General features: G+C 47.5%; 1 protein-coding gene across 3 annotated transcripts in view; it reads left to right on the top strand.

The window, feature by feature from the left end:
* Positions 1-21,806, top strand: part of SLC22A18 (solute carrier family 22 member 18) — a 766,907-nt gene that overhangs the window by 526,790 nt on the left and 218,311 nt on the right. For all 3 annotated transcript variants that reach the window (XM_069624137.1, XM_069624138.1, XM_069624136.1), the window contains exons 5-6: positions 1,303-1,412; positions 21,615-21,722. In XM_069624137.1, the coding sequence (XP_069480238.1) occupies positions 1,303-1,412; positions 21,615-21,722 (218 nt within the window). The remainder of the gene's footprint in view (positions 1-1,302; positions 1,413-21,614; positions 21,723-21,806) is intronic.

The following is a 21,806-nucleotide window of genomic DNA, read 5'->3' on the forward strand; positions in this document are numbered from 1 at the left end:
TCTCATGTCATTTTAATGTGCTGTATAAATTGCTAAATAAAACAATAAAACCGTGTTTTTTGTGTGTCATGTGTAGCATCAAAGAAAAAGCCTTCTAAGTGACCTTCGCTCATCGACCTATGACCTTGTCCCATCATTGGATAGTTCATTTTCTAGACTATTTGCCACCAGACTGGTCAGGGAGGCAGTGATGCTGTCAAACCTGTCGAGTGCGTGTGTAGTGGCAAAGCTGAGTGAATGGGCATAGTACAAAATGCTATGCCCAAGTGCTACTCGGGAACAGCGATGCAAGCCTGAAAATGATTCCCGTCAAATAAAACCACTTACGATGAAACATTTGTACTGTGTTTCCCCTGAGAACGATTTACCCTGAAACTGGGTTCAGTCCCATGGAAATGCTTTCATTGGCAACTTTTGGCTGAGTTTTTGGCTTTATACCGGGGTTTAGGGTAGTATATGCAGTTGGTCATTTGACTGGACTTCTGTGAGTCCAGTGGTCAGTGGCTTAAATAGTGCTGTCAATCATAAGAGCACTAAGTGAGTCCAGGGTGCTGTCGACCTCAGCACTTCTTAGCACTTAATGCTCCGCAGAGAAACTATGTAATTATAAAAATAACTGTTGTACAATGTGCTTCATTCCACCCACAATCCTCGCTCTTTTAAGCATGTTTTTCAGTAGCTCCACGTTAAGGGACAGTGAGCTTCATATCAAATGTAGCGTGTGGTACTTACCAGCACCCTTGCTACCGGACCGCCACACTACAAGTCTTCCTGCCGGGGCCGCAGCACCGACAGATCAGACCCTGCTGGGCTCAGCGGCCCTGATAGGCAGAATCTTCACAGGATCGCCGGCACCTTTAGCAACGGTACCAGCGCTTCGTCTCCCCACTCCCATAGAGACCTATGGGACTGTATTGAAGTGGGGAGTTACAAAATCCAGCGCCTGACTTCCCGTGCTGCCGGGACTTGTAATGTCCCGATGGCACTGGGAAGTCATGCACTGGATTCAGTGTTAGTAGTTGGCTACAAGCCGCCGTTCACACCGGCGCCTTACTGCCAATCTCGTAAAGAGGCCCATTCACATGATGATGGGCTTGGATTTGAGCCAGTGAATACATGCTGCACACATATGTCTGATGTAGAAGCCCAGGTTGCTTATCTATCTCATTCATTTAGTACAAGTTGGTAACACCAGAACCCATGCAAAGAAAATGTAATTGTTCTTTAATATGTATTTTTCATGAATGTCACCCTATAGTCTTTCCCTTTTAATGATGGCTTTTGTTATGGTTCCTTCCACAGCTTGCAGTGCCCTACGTTTGTCGGACTGGCAGGAAGTCTTCTGAGCACGCTGGTTGTGCTGACCTACATACCTGCCCAGCCGGAGCTGCATGAACCTGATACCAAGCAGGGTGAGTGTAGACGACGGACAGAAGCTCACAAGCCTCCACTGGCCGGGATCTCTCATTATTGAATAAAGTGTCTTCTGCAAGCACTCATAAGCCAATAGTCTATTCACCAGAGCACACATGGGGCCTCAGGGATTGGTGCGAGGGTGCTTAGCTAATAATAACCACCCTATCCGGTATCCAGTCACTATATCCAAAACATTACAGAGTGTAACATTTCAGAGTAGACCATAATACCGAAAAACATCAAACTTTAAATAAATAAAGGGTAGTGGGGTAAAGGGGTTAAAATGGGTCAGGATGGGGTAGGTGTGGTGTTATAAAGCTAAATGAACACAGGGGTTTGGGGGGGACCCCCAAATAAAAACAAAATTTGGCATTTTGTCTGCGATTGAATTTACCACTCTGTAATTGCAGTTGGTAAGATCACATATAACCATCTTATGCTAATATAGCTCCTATAGCCAGATTCTCATTGCATCTAAGCACTGGGATCATAGGTCTTAATGTTGCCCAGCTTGATGCCCATCAACTTGTATCAAGGTCAACCTTTGACTGGCAGTTGCACGCTGAACTCTTAAGCAAGAGCTTAACTTGATGAACCATCTGTGGCCTCCGATTAGGAGGAAAACTGCCTAAATCTTGATTGTGGTGGTCTGGATAGGTGATGCAAAAATGCGTATATTTCATACTTCAAATGGTACAATGGTGCATAGCCTCTCGCGCAGCTGGTTTGGGAGCTCTGTAAATGTGAAACATGACCTTGATAAAGTAATGCGAGTCTAGGAAAAGAGGCTCTCCCTGCAGTGTGTCATGTGGGTGGGCCTAAAGGAACTTTGGGGTCCTTCCAATTCAATGTTCTCTGCATTTCAGTGTAAAGCATGTACATTAGCAGAGCTCATTGCAGCTCCTGGGTCTCCGGCATCAACCAGTGACCAGGAGCTATCACTGGGGAACCAGGAGCTATCACCAGGAGCTATCAATGGGGAGCCAGGAGCTATCACTGGGAAACCAGGAGCTATCACCACGAACTATCACTGGGGAGCCAGGAGCTATCACTGGGGTACCAGGAGCTATCACTGGGGAACCAGGAGCTATCACCAGGAGCTTTCACTGGGGAACCAGGAGCTATCAGCAGGAGCTATCAATGGTGAGCCAGGAGCTATCACTGGGGAACCAGGAGCTATCACCAGGAGCTATGACTGGGGAGCCAGGAGCTATCACTGGGGTACCAGGAGCTATCACTGGGGAACCAGGAGATATCACCAGGGGCTATCACTGGGGAACCAGGAGCTATCACCAGGAGCTATCACTGGGGAACCAGGAGCTATCACTGGGGAACCAGAAGCTATCACCGGGAATTATCACTGGGGAACTAGGAGCTATCACTGGGGAACCAGGAGCTATCACTGGGGAACCAGAAGCTATCACTGGAAATTATCACTGGGGAACTAGGAGCTATCACTGGGGAAACAGGAGCTACTATAAAGCGCTCTGCAAATCTAACTTCCACATAAGATGCAAACATATCAACGTCTCCATTATCTATGACTCGTTATGCTTTAAATCTCCTATAAAGGTGTCCTCATGTTTATTTATAGATTGTCCCAAATGCACAGAGCTAAATGCACATAGGTACATTTGTTCGGCATCAGTGGGCCCCGGGGGCCAAGTGTAGCTCCTAGTAGCTGTTAGATTCAAGCTAACCGGGCTACAAGCAGGAGCTAAATAGCTCCCAACTCCCCTCATTTTTTAACCCGGCTGCATTAGTGAATGACTGATAAACCCCTTAAAAAATATGTTTATTAAAAAAAGATGCCATCCCAATTTTTCAACTCCAAATTTACAAAAAAGTATATATAAAAATACTATCACTGTCCATGCTCATTAAGTACCGTCACCTTGCCAAACATTATCATATCTTTATTCTTATTTGAATTGTTCCCCTATCCATCAAAGTCCATAACATGCCCCCGCAGAGCTATAAACCCATATCTCTGTGAAACCAGCACAAGGACACCAGCCTTGCCAGAGCAAACATGATTTTCCACAGAACGCCCACGCCTACCAGAAGTGAAATATATTGCAACATCGCCAGCCATCAATGTTTGATTTAATTTCCCCTTCAAATCGATCAAAAGCGATTCCTGCTGCACAGGCACATAAACAGCCCCTGATAAGCTGAACTTAGTAGCCCACCAAACGGTGAGATCCAGTCCCTGCAGGACAGCCATTGCAGCTGACAATGCAGCAGCTGTATTGTTTGCTACAAGGCTTTTCCACAGCATGCACTCACATCTTTGGAGTCGTGACTTAGTTTAAATACCCTCTCTCAGCCTTCCCCTCAGCTGGTAAAATGGCTCAGCGAGTTGAGAGCTTGCTGCTGCAATCTTTGTGATCGTTCAGATCATGGCAAGGCCAACTCATCCTTCTGAGGTCGATAAATGAGTACCAACTTCGGCTGAGTGGGTGATGTTGCATATAAATGTGTTCTATGTAAAGTGCTTTGGCGAAAGCGCTATATAAATAACACAATATCACTCCAGTAATAGTCTACTTTTACGCCAAGTGCAAAATCCCCTGGCGCTGCACATTCGTTTCTGCCTACAGAAACAGGAGGTGTTTCCGGCTTATTTGCATAATGTAACATTTGATGTGGACTTTGGACAGAGTCATTTAATAAAATGGAAAATCCATGTCACACAGATAAGTCCTCCAGCGGGTGGTTTTATACCGGGCAGTGCGTGACATCTAGGTGTAAAAGTGAGGCATAATGCTTTTACGCTGCCATGTAATCCTCTTCCCCATTTCCGTGCCTTTCGCAGGCATGGGAGGGGCACGAAGTGAAGCTTGCATGTCCGCTGTGTGTTCCTCTTCCATCTTGGAAGAGCACCAGGATGTACGCCTGCATGAGAATTTCATGCAGGCGTAAAACTAGTGCATTCCTATGGAATCCACCTTGCATTTGCACCTGCCATACAGCAGGTAGATTCCATAGGAATCCATTAATAAACGCTGCATGCAAAACGTAATTTGCAGGCAGCGTTTATTTGCTTGGCAAACGGAAAGTATAAGTGAAGGGTAAAGGCAATGTTGCCCTGTTTTAATCATCACAATTACACTCCTCTTGGCAAGCATTTAAAATTGCATGCAGGGACCCAACAGCATGTAAGTGCTAACGTTGGCTCTTTTGTTAAAATGAACTCCACAGTGTGTTCAGGTGTAAAATCTGCCCGGAATCACCCTCTCTAGGAACTTCTGTTTACGCCTGTTTTGGGGCTGGAAGCAATACCAAAGCCTCCAAACATGTGCATAACACAGAGGGAGAGGAGCCTTATCCCTGCAACTGCCTGTAAGTGACCCAAGAGAACCCGAAACAATCTGAGGGCACCACCACCGGTAGAGTATCCTGCTCAGCTGTGCTTAACGTGCAACTGTTCAATGCTGTGGTAAACTGGTATTCTGTCTTATAAATCGCTGTCATGTATCTCAGTCTAACCAAGGTCTGGGTGGTATCATACTGGAACATAAAGCAAGCATACACAACATGGTACCCTTTAATGCAGACAGTGGACCTCATTACAAGTGCAGCGGTCTGGAAATAACGTCCTGGTTATTCCGATTAACGGCACTTTCCGGAGCGCACCACTATGAGAAGGAATGGCGGCAACAACACTGCGGGTAACATTGTCCATTGTGCTACCGTGTCCGGTAGCACAGTGAACTGAAACAACTGAAACCTCCGTAAGCTGTGCCGGAAACACTGGCACCACAGTAACAAGGCGATGTTAGGACAGCGGTTTTCCTGGAAACAACGGCACAAAAATGCCAGTGCCACCGAGAAAAGCATGCCGGAAACATCAGCACCGCAGAGCAGGCGGTAACCAGGCCCAGATGTGGAAGACCAGCCCGCAGGTGCATCAAATGCACCCAGGTGCCCACAATGAGCAGCAGGACTGCTGAATAGGGCCACACCCACACCACACATACTGGCCAACACAACCATACTGCCCTCATAGCAGTAGTCATGGACCTGGAGGTGCTGCATGCAGGAGTGGAGCTTTATGAGCAGAAACTGCATTAGTGGCAACAGGATTACAGGTAGTGGAGGGGGATGAGAAGGGGAATGCAGATGAACAATGGCATGCAAGTGGCACCCCGGCAGCGTGCACCAATACTCTGCACAAGGGCCACATCCTGGGCCCTGACTGACAGCAGATCCATACACTATACCGTCTGAACCGGGAGACCATCCTGGAACTTGTGGAGCTCATCCAGGTATGACATCCAGAGCATCATAGGCATCCGGACTGCCATACGACTCCTGTTGAAGGTGGTGTCAGTGCTGCACTTTCCTGCCAAGGGCACATTCCAGAACTCAGTCAAAAAACTGCATGGCATCTCGCACCCTGCATTTTCAAATGTGCTGCTTTAGGTCCTGGATGCCTCCTGCACCATGTGTTCCAGCACATTGCCCTACCAACCACACAGGCACAGGTCAACGCCACTAAGGTCCGCTTCCATGCACTTGATGGCATGCCAAAAGTGTTGGGAGCAGTGGACTGCACACATGTATAGCTTGTGGCTGACCACGCCACAGAGGAGGTCTATAGAAACCGCAAAATGTACCACACATTGCATGTGCAAGTTGTCTGTAATGTAGACCTAACAATCACCCACTGCTGCGCCCGCTTTTCCGGATCAACCCATGTCTCCTTGGTCCTCCGAAACACCACCCTGCCTGCGTACATGGCGCTTTATAGGTGACAGCCGACCTGGCTATTGGGTGAGTGAAAGCATCAACAGACACACCTAGTTGCATGTGAACCAGGGCACGGATGGGGGAGACACATTCACTGGCACCAGTGCATGGCCCACAGCCACCATGCCAATGCAGGGACACAATCGGCACACAAGAGTGGGTGGCCACGACTGGCATCTACCACATGTGTCAATGGATGGACACACCATCATAATCTGAGCACGGACAGATAGGCACATGCAATGCACTACAGGTACCAGAATTCATCACTGCCACATCACAATATCCATCATATCTCGACTCAGTCCCACCCACCCCCATCAACCCATCCTTGGTAGACAGACCCTATACATGGCATGACCAGCATTGCCTGCCAATGGTACATCAGGGTGAATGAGGGCCCGAAGTGCACAGACCCAGATGCATGTGTCACTCACATCCCTATATGTATGCACTCTCCAGTCACTTCAATCTAATGGCCCTTCACTGTGTATAATTCCATCCAGGTGATTCTGGTTATCCATTACTACCATGGCTGATGACCCCTGTGAGAGATCCCCAGAATCAGCAGGAAATAGCATACCATTGCACTCACTCCGAACACGGATGGGAATCGAGCAGACCTTTGGCCTGCTGAAGGCATGTTTTCGGTGCCTTCACCGTTCAGGTGGGGCACTAATGTACAGGCCAGTGAAGGGGCGGGGGATGGGTGGTGATAGTCCTGGCCTGTGCAATGTTGCACAATATGTGCATCAGGTGGAACATACCACTGCCCTCGGACATGGACCTACCACTAGCAGACCTTGTAACGATGGTGACGGGGATGCAGCTGTAGACATGCAACAACACCAACACAGGGATGTCAGGGATGGGAGTGCAGCCTGCCAGGAGCTCATTGAGAACACATTTTTAGCACCCATCTACTGCACACAACCCATGGCACACACTGCATGTGATGCAGCGCAATAATAAAGCAGACCACTTCACAAAATGAATGTCGAAACGTAAATGCCTTTGCACAACTATATGTATTTTGAAAGTAACAAACATCAGAAAACGTGTGACCCACCACCCCCTCCCCAACTAACCCTCCCCACCACCCCCTCCTCAACTAGCCCCCCCACCACTCCCTCCCGAACTAACCCTTTCCTACCAAATCCCCAACTTCCGCTCCCCTAAACACCCTCCCAAACACACCCTCCCCAAAACACCCTCTAGGATGCAGTAGTATTACATTAACAGTTGTACTGGGTCACTTCCATGGCTTCTTGTCAGTGGGCTTGCCCTTTTACGGGTGACCCTGACAAGCGCAGGGAGCGTCACCCTGGGCTGCTCTGTAGCGAGCTGGCAAGCGTGGTGATGGTAGAGGGGGGGTCTGTATCAGCCATATCCCTGCACTCTAGGGCCACCTGCAGGGAAAGGGTGAGGAACTCAGCTAGCGCAAGAGATTGCCTCGTTCCCCTCCCAGACCCCCTGTGCCAGCATGACCATTGTGCATGTGGCGTGGCCCAAGGCACGGGCACAGCACTGGCTGGTGGCTTGAACTCTTTCCCGCATTATGCGTGTTTCCTCAAGCTGCTGTCGCACGAGTGCAGCCATCTCCTTGTGCCTTGCTTCGATCCACCGGGTGCGCGCCTCCATTTCCCAAACACTGGGGATCAGTGGTGGTGCAGGTGGGCTGTGGAGGTCCGATGGGCTGAAGGATGGTCAATGGTAGGGGGTGTGGTCCGGCGACCCCTCAGTGCTGTCCCCACCCCCCTGCCCAGCATCTGTGGTTGTAGCGATGTATCTGGGAGGCTGGTGGGGGGGAATGGCCATCTTGGTGGTCGACACAGATATGTGTCTGGGGCAGCTGGCTATGCCTCTGTGGGTGGTGCTGCTGCTGCAGGGGCAGCTGGCATGCTCATAGGGCCCGTAATTTGCATAGGATTGGGCTGGTGCGGCACTGGCAGTGGTGGTGCAAGGTGTGGACCTCCTCCTCTGTGTTGGTGGTTGGGATGTACTCATTCCACCATGCTCGCTGTCAGATGAGGTGCCTGTGGGGGTGAGATGGGCATGCCGTTATTCACCTCTGTGACATCCCATGGCCTTGCAACATGCAGTTTCAACATTGTGTGACATGATGCCTGTGCATGGAATCATGGCGTCAGGACGGCTTTGATGCCATATTGGTCTGGTGTGTTTCTCGTGTATGTGTTGCTTCTTATGTCGTCACTTTGTGCACATGACCAGTACTCATGTGGCGATATGTGTGTTTGTATGTTTGTGGGTGCAATGCTTGGGTAACGGCCATGGTTTTTTGCCCATTCTATGGGTTGCATGTGAATGAAATTGGACATGTCTCCATGTAGTGTGTGCTGCATTTCCATGTCCACTGTGTATCATTGTTTTGGTGTGGCACGTTGTACTCACTGTCCTCTGCATGTGTCCCTGCACCAGCCCCCGCTGCTCCAATATCCTTGATTCCTTTGAGGTGCAGCACACTGCTGCATTTCTCCTCCCACGGCATTAGCTTGACTGGGGAGGCCATTCCACCTCCAGGGGCCAAGCATTCCTTCCTGTGGGCTGAAAGCAGGTTGCGGACCCTCAGGCGAAGGTCATCCCACCGCTTGTGGTAGTCTCTTTGGGTGCATGGGACAGGGCCCACGGCCAACACCTTCTGTGCCACCTCCTCCCAGATTACATTTTTGCAGAGTTGGCTACTCTGCCTGTGGTCTGTGGTGAACAGTTAACCTGCATTTCCCACTACAGTCTCCGTCTGCACGGTCAGTTCCTGCTCTGTGAAGCATGGCTTCTGCTGATGTACAACAGGGACTCTAGATTGCATAGCTGCTGTCAGGATGCCAGTATCAACGTGACCGGATGGCAACAGGAAGTTGGTAATTTTATGTGGATTGGTTTTTCAAAATGTCCACCTGTGTGCTTCCAGTTCCTGCAGTGACGTTGGTTCCGGTCCCACTGTTTCAGTTTCTGATATTTCCGTCAGCTACATACCGGTAACAGTGCCACTGCCCTTTTTGATGATGGTGGCACCGATTTTAGTGGTTGGTGTACATGTTTATGTCATGCCAGTCGCACCAATACCGGCATGCCGGATTGCGCACCCCCACTGGGTTGTGATGTGCCAGTGATTCCGTGGTTGCGGTTGCCGAAACGGTGCCTCCGGTTTCACTGAATCACTAGCTCATTACCGGCAAACTCGTAATGAGTCAAATATCTTTGAGTCAAATATGGGGCTTCAATTTTGCTAGGGTGTTTCCATCAAGTAAATAGCAATTGTTCTGAGCATGTGATATTAATGTAAACATCAATTGATTTATTATGTGCGGCTGGCATCACATTTGCACTCAGTGATCCTTTTCTAAACAATGACATAATATCAGAAACCAAGCTTTGAGAATGAATGTTTAAAAATATCTCATTTAAGCTCATGAACAAACAGCTACCCGTTGAGCTTAACCGTCTTAACTAAAGGCACCTGAAAGCGCATTCAATAAAAATCTTCCTGTGAGAATCGCAACCGGGCTACAGTATTGCAGACTTCTCTGGAGCGAGTGGTCCCTCTACGCACGGTCCCACCAAAAAGCCCTCTAAGGTTTCAGAAGAGGTCTTTGCTCCTGAGGGTCTTTTGAGACCGACCCCTTCTGCTACGAAAACGAAAATCCCTGCAGAGTGTTGTAAGTGCCCTATAGACTGTACCACTAGAGGAATGATTAGGAAGAGTGAGAGAAGCTACTCCGGCCCTTCTGACCCTGGCAATCCACTTGAAACAAGTGACGTATTCTGAGAGGAATTAGTGACCCTCTTTAAAGTCTGGTGGGGGCGTATGCTAAGTCAGAATTCAATGTCTGCAGTTATTTTTACTAACTCTGGTTGGAGACAGCTACATATTCTATTTTTGGCTACACCATTCAGTACCCTTTTTACCATGCTGCTAGCCAAATGGCCTTGTATGGTGGCTCTTGGGCTACCAATGCATTTAGAAAACCCTGCACCCTGGCAATTTTGTTGTGTGGTCATTGTTTCTTTGAATGGACCATGAAGAATGGGCAACATTGCTGTTCTGCCTGCATATGCTCTGGGCACAGCCTACAAAGACACCACTTGTGTGAATAGATTCCACTTTAAACGCCATGTTTGTCTGTTCGATGCCTCAATCCACATTTATGGGAGTGTGCCTAGGTGTGCATAAGTGTGTGGAGTTTGGCTGGGGAGTCCTGAGAGTCTGTCTGCCAAAGCTGGTGCATGGTTGTGGATTGGTGTGTGTTCTGGAGGTACTTTGCCGAAGCTTAACTTTGCCTGGAAGAAGCTGGAGACGGGATATGTCTGAGGCCCCTGCTGCTGTCATGCTGGTCATACATACTCCTGGCGCACCTGCATAGCCACTCTTCCTGGGAATCTTGATCAAGAACCTCATCCTCTTCTTAATTTTGCTGAAAATGTTGAGGGGGACATGACAACTGAAGAAAAGGTGCCCGAGCCAAATGAATGGGGACATAATGGTGTGCCATGAAAGTTGGGGGGGACAAACACCCCTGTCCCCCCTAAAATTACGCCCATGCAAGAGTCTTCTTCCTGCCAGCCTCCTGTGTTGTAATGTCCTAGCCCGCCTGCAGCCTCTGGTGCTCTCCAGAAGCCTCCCTTTCCTTGTGTTGTTCACTTGAACTGAATTGAGCGCTCCTGTTCTGCCTGAATGTACCTTAGTGGCTTTCTGCTGTTTCGTCAATTGCTTAGCTCTGTCATGGAACCCTGAGCCTCACACTCCTGCAGCTGTTCTCCCTTAAGAGGCTGTTCTGCTGATCGGTGCTGAGACTTTATCTTCACTGGATCCACCTATGACCTGCTGTTTAGGGTCACCCTGGTGCTTCCTGTTGCTGCTGCTCTTCCTCAGTCTGGGACTTCCTGAAACGGCCCTCCTTCCTGTGTCCTGAGCATTTGGTCCTGACATCTTCTGGGACTCTGTAATCCATAACAGAACCTTGAACCACCGACAGGCTGGGCCCAATCCTGACAATGAAGGTGCCTCTGTAGCTGTGTTCAATGGGCCTTCTTTGCAATCCTCACCCTGGTTCACCTTTCCTGAGTCTTCCGACCCTCCTCCTTTTAATATTTCTCAAAGTGCCTTGGCACTGCGTGCAATACTTCTTCTGGGTCCAGAGAGAGTTCTGGGTATGGTTCTTTGTTTTTTTAAATATAACCTAACTAAAACATAACGTGCTTACCTGAATGGGTGCTTAGTATTGAATGCCTACATAATCAAGAGTATAAAGGATATACATTTGTCCATTTGTACTGTGTGGATAACTGAACAATTGTGCCACCGTCAGGCGGCCTGGTAAGGACGGCGGGAGCTGCTGATGCCTGAGCGAGGGTGCCATTGGAAATGTCAGCACAGGACAAGTTCTTCACGAAGGATTAAGAAATGTTGGGGATAGTGGAATATGTGGAGTGGCCTAAATGTGCCTATCAACTAAGGCATCCAAGAACTTGCCCCCTCCCCAAGACGATTTGTGTTCCCACAGTGGAGGCTTAGGAGAAAACCTCAGTGAAAATGATTAACTTTTCCCAAGGAGGGAGTTGGATACAGCAAACGAGTGAAGAAGGTATTGTGGCGGACATAACAGCAGATCTAACCTCATCATTCTTTTGCTTAGGCTCAAAGTTGACTGAAACGCTAATTAACTCTAGTCAGTTGAGTTGGGGGAATCAGGTCTTGAGAAAAATGTGGTGGAGTGGGATCAGGGGAGATAATACAAGATGTAAGAGGGGAACGAGGTGGTGACAGGGAGTCTTAAGGGTCAAAAATGTTCAAGGAATGATTTAATGTGGAACCACGAGGAAATGGAAGGGTTCATACAGGTTGTATAAGACCAGTGGGTCAAGACCTGTGATTGCACTCATTGATACATGCAGAACCAACATCACAAATAGACCAATTTTCCATAGCCTTGTTGTTTGAAGCAAGGCAAGAAGTGGTGAAAATTGGGGAAGAGGAGGAGGAAAATAGGTTAGAACAATCACATGGAAGTGTTGCCAGTGGCTCATCAATGATAATGTGTTCAGCACTGGAAAATATTCTCACTATATTGGTGACTAAATGTCAGCGCTTGGAAAAAAATTGGACCAACAAGCGCTGTTGCTAAACTCATGGATATCAAACCTGACAAGTGTGAGTGTATGTCAGTGTGCAAGCGTGAATGTGTCGGGAGGAAGGGATAGGCATAGTCAGGTAGCTCAGGGTTGCTGCCCGCTAGAGGTGGTGATTGTATCACCTGGTGGGGATAATTTGATCGAGGAGGTACAAAGCTCGATAGTTATGAACAGTACAAATTAACAAAACCTGGAAATGTGGAGGTTTTAGATCATATTGGGGAAATGGTAAAGAAGGATAAAAAGAAAGGAGGAACGCTTAAGAAAAGAGTGGCTAGACAAGCAGTGATGTATAGAAATAACAAAAACTGCAATCAAAGAAAAGAGATCATGACATCGGAATCAAATAAGGTAACGCTAATTGAGAAAGATCTGGGTTACTTTGATTTGAAAACTAAAAGGGAAGAGGGCCAAGGAGCAGTATTGAAAGGGAAGTGAAAGAGGGAAGGATAGAATTGTCATAAAACTGTGAATAAAAGCAGAGGTGAGGAAGAGGCCACTGGGAGGAGTATGGAAGTGGTGCAAGTAAGTCACTCCCTAGTAGAGCCAATCCAAGTATTGATATTCGGTCCTTTTCTATGAAGCATAGTAACGATATGACTGGGAGGGAGATGAGTGTATAAGCCATAAAAAACTAGGGATAAAGGAAAAAGAAAAAGAAGACCCGGCCAGGTACAGATGTTGGAGCTGCTCTTCCAACCATTTCCACCACAGATGCAAAAACAATATAAGGATGCAATATCACAAACCTGCGGCAGCATATACACAGGGGCCAACACGATAGCCTGCCAAGCCTCACTAGTCTCCCCATGGGTAAACACTGAGGGGGTGAAGTGGAAACGAACTGGAGTTAGCAAAAGGATCTGCAGCTACAGGTTATTTCTACCGTAGGTGAACATCCACTGGTTAACCGAGGAAATCTCCTTCAAATTTTGCAGAGCACTGTACCGTTACGTGTCATCACCACAATGGACATTAAGATTGTTGATCAGGTGTAAGGGGCTAGTATAATAACATCAAACATATGCTTCACATCAGAGGCAATACTGGATTTTATTATGAACTAAGAGGGGATATCGATGTTTACAAGTTTATATACCTATAAAGAAATTTGATAAACCAAGATATAATAGGAATCAAAGTCTGAAAGGTGTAATGTGTCACAATTTCAGACAGAGAGAAGGGAGGGAAGGAACCATGAAACTGATTAATACAAACGGGATGATGTATTACCAAATAAAAGGGTACAAACTGAAAGGTTATAAGTTGGGGAGGTTAATGTAGGCTTGAGAGAAAAGGCTACAGGCAATGTATGCCGAATGTCTTTCCGTTGCACTTTTTGAAGAGACACTGATGAAATGGTTATGATTTGCTCCTGGAACACAAGGGATTCGTCAAACTTTAAATCACAGGGTGGTTTGCTAGAAAGTGTGGACTCATTTGCCATCCTGTTACAACCTGAGACATGGAAGGATGGTTGAACCGCCAGAGTTTGATGGAAGATCTTTAATCCATGCAACGTCAGTGAGGAGGGCTAAAGGCAGGCCCAAAAGTGGTCTCACCATATCTGGTCACAATCCTTGGTGAGTCAAGAAGAATAAGTGGAGCACTGAAACTGTGCTGGCGGGTATGGTTTGTAGGGAGCAGGTGGACATCGAAGATTTTTTGTTAGTCAATGTTTATAATCCGCCAAACTGGGTCCGTCATGGTAGAAATGTAAAGACAATAAGGGATGCATCAGTGGAAATGAGAGAAAACATCCCCGTTGGTAATTTTAATGTGAGAATTCCTCCTGACTTTTCTTCACCTGAGTTTCTTCACCTATAACTAAAGAATCTACAGGCTGTAAGGGTACCTCGCGGGCTCAGATGCTCTATCGTACATGGAGGCTTTACCCGATTAAGTGGCAACATTGTGAGTACTATAGATTATATATTTGTGAATGCAGCAGCCCTGGAACTGGTAAAGGATATGGCACTACTTACAAGAGAGGAGAGTGATCACCTACCTTTGTGTGTTACGATGCATGTAGTGTGTAAGGCAATGATCGATGACAGAAGTGGTGCCACCACCTTAACAAATGGAAAATATCGATTTAGATGGTGCCCAGCCAGCTTGCAGAAGGCAAAGCTAGTGGCGGAAAAGGACCTGACACACATTATAGCAGTTGTGGAGGGCAGGGCACCTCGAGGGGGACTGATTTGATCAGTACATATGAAGCAATGATCAAGGCTATACATTATACGGTTCAGGTGAAAGAGAAGATATAAGTACTGTGGAGCTAGGTGGAATGTTAAGGTGAGACATGAAGGGAATTTTGATAAGATAATAAAAGAGGGGAAAAGGCAACTGCGTTAGAACATAAAATACATACTGCAAGCCTCGCACGGAAGACTGGGTAGCATAAAGATCAACGAGGCTACAAAAACAGCAAAAAGGGACTATCAGAAATAGCTGGAAAAACCATTTCAATTTTAAAGAAAGGGAAAGATGGCTACAGTTGGCGTTTTGTGCCCAAAATACTGATCATAGATGCCTATGGAGTTTGATAAATGATGCTAAAGTGGGGGCTGCCCCAATAAATAGCGCTTGCAATGTAGACTGGAAAACATACCTAGAGAACACTCTAGGAGCTGGTGTACAGGAAGAAGTATATGTATTAGAGAGGAAAGATAAATGGAGGTGTAAATTGCGGGTGGTGGGTTAGTGAAATTAATATTAAAATTAAATGCATCCCAGGCGGATGGTCTTGATGGGACTTGTAATTCCCTGCTCAAACAGAAGCCTAGGCTGTGGGCAAAGGCACCTTATATGTTGTTTGACCATATTAGCAATAATTGCGTGGTTCCAAGCTCGTGGAAAGATGGCAATATTTTACCGGTCTATAAGAAAGGTTGTTGGAAAAGCCTGGGCAATTATTGCATGCTTGCCATGCTCGACATGCCCGCCAAAATATTTGCCAGAGTTTTATTAGAAGAGCTTAGAAGCTGGATTGAGACCAATACCATCTAGTGGTAGAGGGGAAGGGACGGTAGTCTTGGCAACAAGGGCATTGACGGCATGGCAGGAACAATGCTCAGCATTAAAGGGTCTGAGTAGTCAGGTGGGCTGGGGCATATGCGGTACAAAGAAGGTTCCATGATCCAGGTAGTGAATGCATGAATGGCAGATCAGGAGGAGTTAAGGATGCTTCCCATTGGTGGGGGATCTGAGTGAGGACTGAGGTAGATTGGTGAGTGGAACAAAGGTTGATGGAGTGAGGTGTCAGGAAGGGTGGGGAAAATAGATGGGGCAACACAGGAGTTGAATGATACGGAGTGGATGGGCTGTGGAGGGAGGCCACAGATGAGGAGTGGGTGGTGATGAACTAGTGAACAGGAGGAGTAAGCGGCTAACCTGGGTATAGGAGGGAAGAGTCGGGTTCTGTCAGTGTTGCTGGTTGTGGATATTTATGGGGTTGTGGCAGGTGGAGGGGATGAGGGCAGGGTTTTTAATAGCGGAGCATCGGGTGATGGGTGAGGGGTCTTCACCAACAGGTTTAGTGAATCCTGGAAGGTGACAGAAAAGGATGTGGCGGGGCAAGAGCAAAACATCAATAGGGCATGAGGGTTGAAGAAGCAGGTGTGGGAAGACTACCAGTGCTTCACCTGCTGGCTCGTCTCTTTTCTTTGGGGACAACTTGCCTAGAATGTGCCTTGACCTCTGACCTCTAACACATCTTTTCCTGCATGGCTGCTTTGCATTTCTCGGAGGCTGGAGGTTTAACAATTATGGCTCTGGCAGTGATGGAAGAAAACTGTACTGTGCAACCTCATCTACTCATCCTTACTAGGTATTCCGTACTTCCCAATGCACCCCTAACTTCTTTTCTTCATTTTCAAAACTGTGTCTATACTATTGCTCCAAGTTGGTATTTTAAGATTAATGTCTGCTCAAAATGTCATCCAAATCCTTTTCAGTCTTGATCCTCTTCCTTCCACTAATATCTAATTCCACTTGTTCGTGGGCCACACAGGAGTCGGTGATGGATTGCGAGCCACTGCAATCGTAGGTGCAGTGAGTGATGCATAGAGTTTTGAAGTGGATCCTCTTTTTGGTCTGGAGTAAGTGACGTGTGCACGGTGCTGCGGTGGTATGTTCCAATCATCTCGGCCTCCGCAGTAATCTGGCTGCTGCATATTGGTCTCTCCCTAGTCTGTTGCGCAGATATTCTGGGAGTCCGAGGTAATAGCTGGTGGAGCAGACACCAGTGAGATAGCTGCCGTGGTCCTGTGTGTAGCTGAGCTAGGGCGTGATGTATTGAAATGATAGATGGAAGAAGCAATTCTTGACAATGCCTTTTGCCTGTGGTTCGAGCATAAGGTCATTGGGCCTCATTGGGAGTATGGCAGTAAGGCAACAATGGCGCTGGTATTGCTACTGACACCATTGCTACCGTACCGCCATACTAGGACTTCTGGTCGCGGGTGCCCTTGCAGCCACCTGGTCTGACCAGGTGGCTGTACCGGCACCCGCAAACAACACATGACGGTAGCAACGGTACCGTAATAAACGGTACCATTGCTACCATCCTCCCCATTCCCATTGAGCCCTATGGGGGCTGAAATGGGAATGGGGATGTCCCGGGGATGTACCGGGTCTGCTGAGATCGGAATGGCCTGGTGATTCCCCTTTCGCGGTGCCAGAGCCAGATGCGAGTTTGGGGGTAGCCTTGCCGGAAAAACCGTCAAGGCCACCTCCAACCTCGTAATGAGGCCCAGTGTCAATTGTGATTCGAGGTTTCCTCACAGTTAAAGTGGGCAGTGGTCGAGAGCTCATCACATTTCGCATTGGAATTGATGTGGGGTTAGGGGTGTTGCTCCTCAGCTCCTTAGTTCTCTCTCGGTTGGGTGGAGCTTAAGTCTTTTTGAGTTCTAAAGACTCTGATTATGTATTTCTGTCATGGCTTTGCCACATAAGCTGAAATCTGCTGCACACGTTCACGCCGGAAATGCAATGATATTCTTGGGGTTTGCTTTTTGGTTGTGCACTGAATGTTTATAATAACCTATTTATTGAAAGTCGGTTTGAAGTCATCCAGATGCCACATGTGCAGAGCATGTGTTGAGGTCCGGAGCGTCTGTTAGTGGGTCATTTGTGAGTTTGTGAATCATTTGTGAGTCGTCCGTGAGGCTGGCGCATGCAGTGCTCCACATGTGGCAGATGATGAGAAGAGTCAAGAGGCTGGCGCATGCAGTGCTCCACATGTGGCAGATGATGAGAAGAGTCAAGAGGCTGACGCATGCAGTGCTCCACATGTGGCAGATGATGAGAAGAGTCAAGAGGCTGGCGCATGCAGTGCTCCACATGTGGCAGGTGATGAGAAGAGTCAAGAGGCTGGCGCATGCAGTGCTCCACATGTGGCAGGTGATGAGAAGAGTCAAGAGGCTGGCGCATGCAGTGCTCCACATGTGAGGTGGCGAGGATGTGATCTGAAAGGGGCCATAAGTGGCGTTTCAGTTCGCTCAGTAAGGAAGAGACTACCCAATCTAGGGTGATCCCCTTTACCCCAAGGTGTTTTAGTCTTTTAAGTAGGATCTTGTGCTCAGACAGTAACACGTGCTTAAATACCCAGAGGTTTCTAAGCGCTGACCCAGGGATCGAACCTCCGTTGCTTTGTGTTGTCTTGCTTCCAAGGCGAGCACATTGCCACTGAGCTATCCTCCCGAGACATTCATCTGAATGTATTCGCCCCACTGTGGGTAGATGAATTTCTTGAAGATGTTGACGATGAAAAGTCTGTTGAAGTTTGGGTGGTAGGGTAGGCAGTGGTTTATTAAAATACAAAGAACATAATGATTCAATATACTCTAAGGTCAGAATCTAACTGCTGGAAGTTGATTAAGTCATCTGTATCAGCTATGGCAAGAATGAGAAACTGACGAGTAAACGTGAAATATTCTGTATCTAAGGAACAAGAGGGCATGAGCCATTTGGCATATGCAAACACATTCCACATGCATTGGAGAATCAGGGACACAGAAGACGTTCCAACAGTGATCTAGAAGATGCCCTGATCTCTAACGCAGGCAGAGGGATCGCAGCAGTCATCCAGTGTGAAGATTATAGTTTACTGTAAGTGCTAGGAGGCTGACGATGAAGGGCTGAGCATTCACAGTACAGGCAGCCCAGAAACAACCCCCAAACTGCTGTAGCACAAAAAACAATCAAACATTTGACAACCAGAGAACATCCCTCCATGTGACTGCAGAACATTGGTGTCAGAAAGGATCATGTAGAAGGAATTGCAAAGGATACCATGTGTGATGCTTCTTCTGCAGCTCTGGGGGGAAGATGCATTTAGATGTGCACAAGCCTAATGTGGGTTGCAATCAAGCAGCAGAGAATGGGAGATGGGAAATGGCAGTCTTGCAGGGTGCCCGGAAGATCCTTAGAAGATGAACAGATTTCTGACCAGCAGAATGTGGCTGAACCCGAAAGGATAGTTTGGGTTTGAGAATGATAGTCATGATGGGATTGTTTTGGCCTTAGAGAAAGGCTGAGCACAGGAGAGTGACTGTGAGCTGGAGGACGCACAGCCCTCGAGTGGAATGTGGGCCTTTTAGAGTGGCTTGACCTTGACAGGCAGGCACAAGCCTTGATCCACAGGCAGCTGTGACTCTGCATAGCTCCGCTCGTACCTAGAGAGCCCACCTCCTGACTCGACGCACAGGGGGGTTTTCTGATACCTACGGTCCCACAACTAGCCCACGCTGGGCTTCTACTCCCGCTGCCCTCTACTTACCTTGGGGCAGCTATCAGCTCTGGACTTACATACTACCATCCCTGGAGGTCGCCTGAATCCCCACAGGACCACCAGATTTACGGTGGGGTCCTGAATCACAACCCCACAAAGGGCATTGCCTGCTGCCGCCTGCCTGCTGCCACCTGCTTATCGCTGTTTGAATACAGCCCGACCAGACTGAGCTGTTTCCTCTCCCTGGCAAACCCCCCCCCCCGACCGCACCCAAGCTCAAGGGAGATACAATCCTCTTTTGACCCAGAAGAAGGCACCAACCCTGGAAGCCGAAACGTCCTGGGGTCCAGTACCATCACTGTTGACCCTATATACATATTTGGGAATCCTATGTTCCTGACGTATATAGGATTTATATCGATACTGCAAGGACAATTGCTCCTGACTTACACATAAATGTACACTATCTACTAACATCCGCTAGACTGTCCTGCTTTGCTCTTGTTATAGCCGTATCCTAATGGGGCACTTGTTGAAATTGATGAAAATGTATTTCTAACTATTGATGCCTTTGTTGATTTCTGTAAAGAGCTTTCCATTTAAGTGTTGATGTTATGTAGATACTTGGTAAAAGCCTATCACCACAATTCAGTTGTCTTCCTCCTCCCATTTTCCTTGTCCTTGTATTTCTTTGTTCCTTTGACTACAGAACAGACCTGAGACTCACGCTCTACTATTATCTGCTCTGTTTCTCCTTGCTTTTCCACTATATCAGGATACCACACTTTGGGCCTCATCACGACTTTGGCGGTAACCCTTAAATCCGGCGGTCGCGCTATTACCAGGACTTTGGCGGATTTCTCCCCAGCTCTTGGCTGGGGGGAAATCCGCTGAAAATTTGCGCTATTACCGCCGGCGGGAAATCCACTGGCGGTAAGAGCGCAAATTTTCCCCATTGAGTCCAATGGGGAATGGGGCATTCCCGAATGGGCTCAATGGGGAATGAGGAATTACATTACCGCCGAACTTGTGATCCGGCGCTATTAGCGCCGGGGAGTTCCGCGGTAGGGCTAATACTGCCAGCGGTAATACCACTGGCGTTACCGCCAAAGTCGTGATCAGGCCCTTTGTGTTTTGATAAGAGAAGCTGTGTGTAATAAAATTGCACTATAAAAAGTTGTTTCTCCTAATAACATTGAGTACACTTATACAATACAATCTATTGGTCATGGTCACCCTTTAGGGGTTTCTAGACTACATCACTAGTATGAACTACCGGTGAATCTTTATAAACACCACCAATTTAAATATAACTAATTACATACCAAATCTATAGTATGTACCAACTTTGTCAGGCGGATACCCCTCGTGTGACATATTGATCCACAGGCAAGCAACCGCATGGTAAGTTTGTGGCAAGGCAGTCTATAAAACCATATTCATTGCCCCTCTTTGTGTGTCACTCCTCCGCCCCAGTAGGTCCCTCCCTGGACCTCCACCTGGCCCTATCACCAGTGGCGTCGCCAGGAATCAAATTTAGGAAGGGCAGAGAGGGGGCCAAAGACAAAAGTAGGGGGGGCACAGACAAAAGTAAGGGGAGGACATGGTCACTGCTCATCTTAGGTAGGGGGGGCACAGGGTTCCACGGGGGGGCCCGGCCCCCCTAGCGACGCCACTGCCTATCGCTGCCCGGTGAAGAAGCCCTGCATATCCCATCAGACGCAGGACCCCATTAAGGATGCCTCGCCGGCACACACCAAGCACCTGGACAGGCCTTTGGATTGCAGTATGTTTCACCTCCAGCCATTTGTATACATCCCAAGAGTTGTTTCCAGCACTATCTTCTGGCTGGCACGATAAGAAGTACATCAAATATATAACAAGGGTGTGATGTGATTAGGTGTGTGATTCAGTGGGTGTTTCATGGAGCTGTGCTGTGGAGTCTAAATCTGCTGTTCTAATTGATTAACACTAATGCGTGCTTTGAAAGGGGGGTGTGCCAGGAGAGCAGGGCTGGGGAAAGCGATCCCTGGGTGATTAGTTTTAATTTTTTTATTTTTTATTTTTTATGTTGAATGATTTTTATTTATTGAGCATGGAATATTCATAATAGCAACCAAATGTTACAATGACTGTAAATGAGTTTGATATAATACAAATAGTATCAATATATGAAGAGCAAATAGAAATATCAAGATAGATATGACCGAGCCAGTCGAAACAACAACAACAACGTGATTTGTAAGGGTCACTAATGAATGACTATTATATATGTAGAAGAATTTCTAAACCGAACAGGGGGCACGAACAGAAGACAACATGAAACAGAAGGGAAGACACAAGAGGGAAGGTGGTATAAATATGCAAAATAAGTGCTACTGGGATTTTAGGTTTTAATACCAAGCAACTAACCTGTGTTTGATCGGGAGTGAAAGGGGGGCATTGCAGTCTGGTAGATATATATTAATGGGCAAGTCATTTTGTGTGCCAGTATGCAAAGATTTAATGGGGTGCTTCAAATGATATGCCGTTCACATCCTTTTGTTTTACCTTGTAGATGTAAAGCGCAGCAGTGTTTTTAACTTCAAGGAGATTACGCGACTGCTGAGGCTGCCCGGAGTGTTCCCCGTGTTCACCGTCAGGCTTTGCTCAGGACTCCCAGTGGGTAAGTAGCTTCTTACAATGTCTATTGCGCTGTGTGTTCACGGGGTGCCACCAATGCACACCCATGGAGAGAAGTACACGCAAA

The sequence above is a fragment of the Ambystoma mexicanum genome, chromosome 11 (genome assembly GCF_040938575.1).
Source record: "Ambystoma mexicanum isolate Mex_15411 chromosome 11, UKY_AmexF1_1, whole genome shotgun sequence".
In the NCBI taxonomy this organism is placed as follows: domain Eukaryota; kingdom Metazoa; phylum Chordata; class Amphibia; order Caudata; family Ambystomatidae; genus Ambystoma; species Ambystoma mexicanum.